A 9627-nucleotide genomic window follows, 5' to 3' on the forward strand; every position below is an offset into this window, starting at 1 on the left:
AATGTCAAAAATTAAAAGATAAAAGTAAAAGCAAAGACAATTCTTTCAAGTAGCAATAAGATCTGGAAATAATTCCACTGAAGCAAATTATAAAGTAGCTTACATATTTGGGGAAAAAAGAGAAGCCATTCAGTGATGTAGAAATTGTGAAAGAAATGGATTATTGAAGTATAGGAAGCTTAGACCCTGATAACATTTCGCTCTGGCTCTCTTTTTTTGGTGCCAAAACCTGGGATCAAACCACCTGATAATGTTTCAAAGTACAAACAACTTGCCTCTTTAGAGAGGAACCATAACTGATCAGCAACTTGACTCAGCTTTCAACTTAACACAACAACCTTATGCAATATTCAAAAAGAAAATATTTATTATTCAGTTGCTTTGGATGTATCAACTGATACTACTGACTTGGCACAGGTTTTATACATCATTCAGGTGATAACAGAAGACTTTCTTTGCTACCAAGAGTTACTCACACTGGACAATCTTCCAAACAGAATACAGAGAATAGATTTCTTCAACAACTTTCAAGACACATATCGTGAAAGTTGGATTGAATTATTTATTTATTTATTTTTAAGATAGAGTTTCACTTTGTCACCCTCAGTAGAGTGCCATGGTGTCACAGCTCACAGCAACCTCAAACTCTTGGGCTCAAACAATTCTCTTGCCTCAGCCTACAGGCACCTGCCACAACGCCTGGCTCTTTTTTGTTTGTTTGTTTTTTAGAGACGGTGTCTTGCTCTGGCTCAGGCTGGTTTGGAACCCATGAGCTCAGGCAATCCACCCACCTGAGCCTCCCAGAGTGCTAGGATTTTAGGTGTGAGCCACCACATTTAATGAGTATATATCATTGTATCTCACATCAGCAAAATCTGATTTTACAACAAGCTGTAAGTATTATTAATCTATATTAGTGCAAATACATCACAGCATTCTCTATTTTATAACTTGCTAAAGTTGAATGATAAGGTATTCATTGTGGATTTGCGGTATCATTCTAAAGTTCATTGGCTATCTGAGAGATAGGGGTTAGCCAATATTTTATCTCTGTAGAAACAGATAGTTAAATTTTATGAAGAAGAGAATCAACAATGTGAATTATTGAAAGAAGATTTCTATAGGAATGCAACATTTGTGGGTGATATGTCAAATCAAAACAACTTGAATATGCCTTTGCAAAGTAAAACTAAATCTATATATGATACATGGCAAAACCCCCAAGCATTTAAAAAAAGCTATCTTTTATCAAAACACTTCTTTTTCAAAAGGGAATTTCATATGAACATTTTCCTCAGCAAAAATCATTGATGAGCAGGATGATATACAGCAGAACCCCTAAAAACTGACCACCCAAAGACTGTAAAAGACTGGTCAACATAAGGAACTAAGCTTACTGCACTGATACGTGCATGTGGTGCATGTCTAGCATATGAAAATTAGGTCAACTTGAAGAAGTGGTCAATGTAGGGAGTTGGCTAACTATGGAGGTTCTATAGTATATGCAAATCAGTTGAAGAATACGAAGCTCTTATAAACCTATTAATTGGAGAATACAATGAAAGGTTCACTGACTTTGAAGAATCTCAATATGCACTCAAATTGGCATTTCAGCCTCGGCTAGTTGATATCACTGAGGCACCTAAAGAACTACAGATGGAACTGACTGAGCTCGCAGGAGATGACATTTTAAAGTCATAGTTTGAAGCTAAGAAAGATCCAATTGAAATATAGAAAAATGCAATAGAAAACCCACACCTTTGGCAACATGCCTGAAAAATGCTTTCTCACTTTTCAACCACTTACTGCTACAAATATACATTCTCCTACTTAACCCAAATCAAGATGCCCTTAAGGTCACAAATGACTGATATCCACCTAGAGAATCAACTGAAACTGTGCACCCCCATGCTTCAAACATTCAAATATTTTCCAACTAAAAGCAGACACAACAAAGTCATTAAAAGGTTAACTTGAAAATTAAATACTTTTCATTTTTTTTAATTATTAATACATAGTAGTCAGATTTTTACAAAATAATATACATTTTTAAGTATATCAAAGTGAAGGTTCTTAAATGAGACCTTATTGGATGATAGCTAAGTTAATGCAGTCTTCCACCATGAAAAGGTTCCCCACCCTTGCCCAAGGCACAGGAACATATTGAACATACATAAGTATGCAATTAGCAAAATCCAAATTTTAGGAAATAAACAGCTCAAATGATCCCAGCTCTGGGTTTTTTTTTTTTTTTTTTTAGACAGAGTCTTACTCTGCTGCCCTGGCTAGAGTACCATGGCATCACCATAGCTCATAGCAACCTCAAACTCTTGGGCTCACGCAATTCTCTTACTTCAGCTTCCCAAATAGCTGGGACTACAAGTGCCCACCACAACACCTGGCTAGTTTTTCTATTATTAGTAGAGATGGGATCTTGCTCTTGCTCAAACTGGTCTTGAACTCCTGAACTTAAGTAATCCACCCCTCTCAGCCTCTCAGGTGTGAGCTGCCACACTTGGCCATGTGTTTTATTTGATAATAAATTCATTTTACAATAAAACTATGTTGTCAAATAGCAAAAAATCAAAAGTGAAGGAAATAAAAAAAAAAAAAGTGAAGGAAATACCAAAAAACACTGGTGCAGGTTGAGCATCCCTAATCTAAAAATCCAGGCCTGGCTGGGTGTCTCACATCTATAATTCCAGCACTTTGGGAGGCTGAGTAGGAGGATCCCTTGAGGTCAGTTCAAGACCAGCCTAAGAGCTTGGCACCTATAGCTCAGCAGCTAGGGCACCAGCCACATACACAGGAGCTGGTGGGTTTGAACCCGGTCTGGGCCTGACAAACAACAAGACAACTGCAGCCAAAAAATAGCCAGGCATTGTGGCTGGTTCCTATAGTCCCAACTACTTGGGAAGCTGAGGCAAGAGAATTGCTTAAGCTCAAGAGTTCAAGGTTGCTGTGAGCTGTGATGCCACGAACTTCTTTCAAGGTCAACAAAGTTAGACTCTGTCTCAAAAAAAAAAGACCAGCCTAAGCAACACAATGAGACCCTATTTCTACAAAAATTAAAAAATTAGTTAGGTATGGTAGTATGTGCCTAGAGTCCTAGCTTCTCAGGAAGCTGAGGCGAGATCACTTGAGCCCAGAAGTTTGAGGCTGCAGTCAGCTATGATGATGCCTCTAGACCAGGAAACAGAGGGAGAAACTGCCTCAAAAATATATATATATAAAACTTTTTGAGTACTGACAAGATACCACAAGTACAAAATTCCACATCTGATTTCATATGACAAAACTTTGTTTTATGCACACAATTATTAAAAACATTGTATAAAATTACCTTCAGTTATGTGTATAAGAAGCAGATTAACTTTATGTTTAGACTTCGGTTCCATCCCTGAGGTATCTAATTATGCATATGCAAATACTCCAAAATAAAAAAAAAAAATCTGAAGTCTGAAACACCTCTGGTCCAAGCCTTTTGGATAAGGGGTACTCAACCTGCATAGTTCTGCAGTTAGACAGAGTGGGTTTGAATCACAGGTTCTGGCCCATGGCCAGGAAAGTATCAATCTCCCTGTGCTTCAACTTCCTCATCACAAAGAAAAGCTTATGAAATTACTTAGCTCCCAGTGTTAAGGTGAAGATTAGGAAAGTTAATGTAGAGGAAACAGACAGCAGTGCCTAGCATCCAAGAGGAGAGAAGTGGTGATTAGAGTTGGTGACCAGCTATCTGTGTTAATTTAAGTAATTATTTAATCTCTTGGAGCTTCAGTTTCCTTATTGAGTTTAAAATATCTGATAGGATTTTCAGGAGGTCAAAAGGTATTCAATAAATATTATATTCTTTCCATGGCCTCCCAACAGCTAGAGTCATCTGCCACATTAGACATACCTCAGTCATAGCATATTAGTCTTGCACTTTACACCTGATTATTCAAGTTGATCTCAATGAAATGGTCACTTGGTGAGTCTCATGTCCGACACTGGATCTTCACCTAGGTTTCAAAAAGATAAACAGATCAAAATATTGAAATGTTCAACCTCCAAGTAAGAACAGTCTTGTGTTAGTCCCAGAGCAGGAATCTGTGGTACTGGAAATCACTAAAATGAAGCAGAATCAACTGAAGTACAGGAAGTTCCTAGGTTATGAACAGGGGAGGTTCTTTAGGTTTGTTCTTAAATTGAATTTGTATTAAGTTGGAATAGGTACATTTACCTATTACCTATAATAGCCCCATTTATAAGTGCAAGTTGCAGATTAGTTGGGTGTTTATAACTGAGGGACCTAGTGTAATAGCCTCAGCTCCTAAGTGTGAGTTATACATAAGTCAGATGTTGTAACCCTGGGACTGCCTGTAATTGCTAATGCAGCAGTACCCCCAACAGTTTGGCACCAGGGACCAGTTTCATGGAAGACAATTTTTCCACAGATAGGGAGTGTGAGGCAGTGATGCTGTGCAGCCTGGTTTCTAATAGGCCATGGACCAGACCAGTACCATGGCTCAGGGGGTGGGGGGTGGGGTTTGAGGGGTGGAGACTGCAGCACTAAAGGTCTCCATGGCTCACTATCAAATACTTCCTCCTTTCTCTTCTTTCCCCCTCCCTGCTTTGTTGAAATATTTTGTTGGGTGTCCAAATCTAACAACTTCTCATCAATTCTGGCTTTTGACTTTAATAATAGGATATTCTCATTTGCAAGGGCACTACAATAAAGCACTTTCAAACTATCACTGATCACAAAAGCAAAGGCAGAAAGAAAACTACTACTTATTTACCTCCGTGAACAAGGCCCCCTTTTCAGAGGGCCCTTCTGTGAAATGTGCCAACAGTTTATAGCAGCCTTTTCCCCACTCTGGGCTGTGACAGGATACAAAGTTCCTGTAGGAACTTTGAAGATCACAGGTAGAAACCAAATGCTTCTTAGGGCTAAAACAGACACCATTACATAGCTTAATAACAACAAAGCTAATGTGTAGCTTTAATTAGTGTCACAACACATGCACTTAAAGTAAGACTGTGGGAGTAGGGAATGGTTTATATTTGGTTTGTACATGGCATAGAAAGGCACGCATAGAAAAGCAAAACCAGGCTTGGTGCCTGTGGCTCAAGTAGCTAAGGCGCCAGCCACATACACCTAAGGTGGCAGGTTCGAATCCAGCCTAGGCCCGCCAAACAACAATGATGGCTGCAACCAAAAAAAGAAAAGAAAAGAAAAACCACAATTGTATCTTCTGGCACTGTCCAGGTTTTCCAAGAGTCTTCCAATCAAACTGCCCTTTATAGGACTGAAGCCCCCATAACATGCCCCCATGTAACATACTATACATTAAAATTCAATTTTTTTAACTACTATTGCAGGGCAAGATAGAAATAAACTATGGGCAGTAACTGTTCTTTCTTAAGTGAGTCACAAAAAATGGTGAGCTTTCTCAAAAGTATATATTTCAAATCACTGTAATGAATGAACATATAATGCTTTCCAAGTCTCTATTCTTTTTACAAAGACATTTTATTTTAGTAAATAAAATACGATTCTTTTAAAAGCTTATAACAATTCACATTGTTTTAAGGTAAAGGTACATGTTGGGAGTTATCCTCTAACAGATCATTCAATAATTCTTGCTTCTCAGCCAGAGTCCACTTGAGCTGACATTTAACATGGCAAAATCTGAATTCCCCTTCAGTTATCTTTCTTCTCTGACTATTGCTTCTTTTCTGCCACCAGCATTTTGCTGTTTTGCTCCCAAACTTTTTTTTTTTTGGTATATTTTCACTCCAGCAAATGCCAGGCAAAGAATTAATGTTTTCACTGCTAAGATATATAGTAGCAAGAGGACATGGCCAAGAACCTTCTAGCTCAAGGCAGACCAACTGTGAATTCACTTCTGATTAATGTAGGCCCCTCTCCCCCCCGAAAAAACAAAAACAAGCACACTAGGATAGGGAGCTAGAAGGTGCAGAAGGTCAGATCCAGGGAGCTGGCAGACTGATCCCAAGAGCCAGAGGACTAGCGCTCTGCATGAAGAACCTACACACTCTGGTAAGTGATTCCCTCTGAGGCCTCAGTCTCACAGCTGCCAGCCAGCCCGCAATCCACTCCCACAATGCTGCCAGGGAAAACTGGTCTCTATTAAAGCAAAAGCTCTATTCTAAAAATATGCCAACTTGCCATTTAATGTTCCTAAGAAAGAGCTGAATCTACCAAAAATAAAGGGCATTAAGATGAGATGTCATCTCCACCAAATCATTTTGCCCCAGGACAGGTTACTTGAAGGACCAGAACATACCTCTCCTGCTTTGAAGCTAAAGCTGCCAGTAAAAACTTCCACGTCAGCCACTTCTCCCTAAAAAGTGAAGCAGGAGAGGCCAGTATCTACTTAGCAATATTTAAAGAAAAAAACTCATGCAGAAGTTTGAAACCAATATGGGTAATGTCTACACAGTCTTTAACATTACTGTGATTAAAAAATAAAGTGGAAATAAAAAAGAAACCCTTTCTGATTGGTCTCTACATGTTACTCTCTCTGAGAGTTACCGGTCTCTCAGCCTTCTGACATTTTTCACCTTGAAAGCATCAAATCAGATCTTGCATAAAAGTCAAAAGTTCCTCCTGAATCCGGCATGAGCCTAATAAACCGGAGGAAAGGATACACTCACCTACCCTATTCATGTAATCTCCCCCTTTTGCTCCGAATCTTCACTGGCCAGACCTCTCGGACACTTTGACAGGGAAAACCCGAGCGGCACAGCCCTGGTCGACTCGTGTGGACGGAGTGATTACCTACGTCCCACCTACCCCAAAGCTAGTCTGTGCCAGGTCTCAGTCTAAGCTTTACACTTATTGTCTCATTTAACACCATGTAAGGAAGAACTACCAGCTTTGGCAAACAAAGAAACCGAGGCCCAGAGACGTCAAATGAGAAGCCAACGAGCACAAAGACAGGGGAGCCGAACTGGGTTTGTCCGATTCCCAAACCTTTACTCGGACTTGTAATTAGCGCGAACCTGTCCGAGGCGCCTGCTCCCGTGGCCCTGACAATAATCAGCCCGACCATTCGCAGTGGCCAGGTGAGGCCAAGTCCGGGTAGTGCTCCAGGAGGGAGATCTAGCCGACTACACCGTAAGCACAGAGCGCCACTCACCTTCTTCAGACACCGCCTCCCACCAGCAGCCCTCCCTCCCCGGCCCGCCTGGGATCGACTCGGGCCCCGCCTCCGCGACCGTTACGGCGCCGAGGGAGGCTGGCCAATCGAGCCCGAGCGCGTCGAGGGCTGGCCCCAGCTCCGCCTCCTTATGCCCCAAGCGATTCTCTCTGGCCTCATGGGGAGGCTGGGGACGTACCTTGCTCTCTGGTTGGCTCCGCTGCTTGGGGCGGGGCTTACCACGAACGCTGACTCGAGTGTGCAGGAGCTGGTGCGTAGTCTCTGTCCTTGTAGCTTCTCCGTCGCTTGGGTGGAGGCTCATCTACCTGGAAGACATCAGAAATACATATTTGTGGCCATAAGGCTACCTGCCACCACTGACTGCCCTCTCTATACTCTCCTCTCCCTCTGTGACTGACAGATCTTGCTGGGGGACCAGTCAGCATGTTCAGGATGTTCCAAACCTGGCTGAACCCTAGAGCGGCTGGCATTTAGAGGACCCCAATTAAGTTTGTTGATGACATTCCACCCTCCCATCGGTATTTTCCATATCTACGAAGTGTCAGGCCCTGCATCGGATTCTGGAAATGCGAAGATGCTAAACGTCTAGTTAGGGAAATAGGTGTATACTCTGAAATTTATTCAATGTGATAAGCGTGAACAGAGGAGGATTACTTTAGGCTGTCTCTAAAGTCTTCCTAGGCCCATGGGGATCAACTCTGACAGGCTGATCAACCCTGGCACTTCTCCCCAGGTGATTCCAACGGTGCAGTCAAGATTGAAAACCGCAAGCCTAGAGGGAGAAAAAGTGCTCCGGCAATACAGAGAGGAAAGATATTTAGAGGAAACTCCTTGTCCAAATTAAATAAGATAACGACTCCAAAGCACTGGCTCACAAATGCTCAGTAAACCTCCTATTTCAAAAATTATTTTTGTTGTAGTTAAACCTGGGGTCCTTTGGTACAGTTCATATCCACCCGCCTCCAAAACCACAAGCCTGACACCCAAAGTATTAGCAAATATACACGTAAAGGAACTTACCGAAGTCTTCCTGAGGAATCTGAAGAGGGTGTTGCACCCACCATCAGAAAGGCAAAGAGGGAAAGCCCTCAGGAGATGTGCTAAGGTCCTGGAACTTTAATCAGAAGGTGTTGGGGAACCACTGTTAGGTTTTCAGACGGAGTATAATATAGAAAGATTATTTGGCATCTTCAAGCTTAATTTTATTGCACCCTGATCTACAGGTTAAAAAAAAATTGTTCCACAATCTACAAATATGATCACTGCTCTCTTTTTTTCCACGAAAGAAAATCAACTCAGTCTTCTATTTCTCAGTCTAACAAATTTGAAATCTAAAACTGGAATCCCTGCCCACTATTTAAAAAAACTTACAGGGGGTTAAGTGATCCAAAAATTCCTAAAAGAAAATCCACCTTCTACACATTTGACAGTAAGGGCTGGAGTCAGCTGTCTACCATCCTCGTTTCATCTCATAGCCACAAGATGTCGCTGTTGGCAGCCTGTCTTTTCTAATTGGTGAAAAGATGCAGATCTGTGGTAGGTAGATGCAAGTCTCACAATGGCCAATAGGGATCTCCCCAGGAAGGCGTGGGCCAAGGTCTGTCTCTCAGGAAGAGGTCCAAATGAGAGAGGATGTAGTGAAAATAAGATGGAGTCAGTAGGGCCAGGGCTGAGATGACACAAGTTTAGACTTCTGTGATCTTCACCTCAGGCCTCCCATTCTTATTGTTTTGTAAATTCAGCTTTAACCTGAAGGTGTATATTTGAATAGGGTAGGGCAATTGCTTAAGAGATTAACTTTTTTTCCAGAATTTTTTTATTTCAACATCTTAAGGGACAATCACAGAATTTTAACAGGGAACATGAAACACTACATATTTCATTACACCACATATATATGAAACAGAAATTGATAAAAAGCCTAGAATATTTCTCAGGTTATAATTGCAGACACATAGCATTTAAAACTGAGAGATGAAAATACAAATTCAGGCTTAGACATTCAAAAACTATTAATTTCACTTGTTAATGAGATCACGAATTCAGTTCCCTTACTTATGACTTATAGTAATGATTGCTGGAAATGCAGTCTCTCAACTCTCACTTGGCCACAAAGATTGGACCTTGGGCCTGGAACACTTCCTTACCAAGAGACAAAAGTACCATGCAATCTATGTTGGCTTATTGCCTTGAATGAAATAGTTTCCCTGTAGTAAGCTCAATGAACGCTCCTTTGCTAAGCGTATGTCATATGGCACCTAGCTGTCTCTGTTCTCCATGGGGACAGGACAGGGTCCTTCTATAGCAGTAGAAGAGAGCATATAGCTAATTGCCCTGCACTGGCTGCTGGAAAAGAACTGCTGGCCATGTACTGGAACTGATCTTTTTCTTTTTTTGAGACAGAGCCTCAAACTATTCCCCGGGGTAGAGTGCTGTGGCATCACAGCTCACAGCAACC

General features: G+C 41.3%; 1 protein-coding gene across 8 annotated transcripts in view; it reads right to left on the minus strand.

Moving 5' to 3' along the window:
- Positions 1-9627, minus strand: part of CEP70 (centrosomal protein 70) — an 87936-nt gene that overhangs the window by 68688 nt on the left and 9621 nt on the right. For 4 of the 8 annotated variants that reach the window (XM_023513038.1, XM_023513034.1, XM_023513039.1 and 1 more), the window contains exons 2-4: positions 7348-7474; positions 6294-6350; positions 3899-4001 (exon numbers count right to left, since the gene is read on the minus strand). Coding sequence is in view for 1 of the 8 variants with exons in the window: in XM_023513039.1 (XP_023368807.1) it covers positions 3899-3907 (9 nt within the window). In the remaining 7 variants the exon portion in view is untranslated. Of the gene's footprint in view, positions 1-3898; positions 4002-6293; positions 6351-7011; positions 7060-7148; positions 7170-7347; positions 7475-9627 lie in introns of those variants that run through there. The other 4 variants (XM_023513036.1, XM_023513033.1, XM_023513037.1 and 1 more) reach the window with 4 other exon arrangements.

This window comes from Otolemur garnettii, unplaced genomic scaffold (assembly GCF_000181295.1).
Source record: "Otolemur garnettii isolate 467f Iridium unplaced genomic scaffold, OtoGar3 scaffold00032, whole genome shotgun sequence".
In the NCBI taxonomy this organism is placed as follows: domain Eukaryota; kingdom Metazoa; phylum Chordata; class Mammalia; order Primates; family Galagidae; genus Otolemur; species Otolemur garnettii.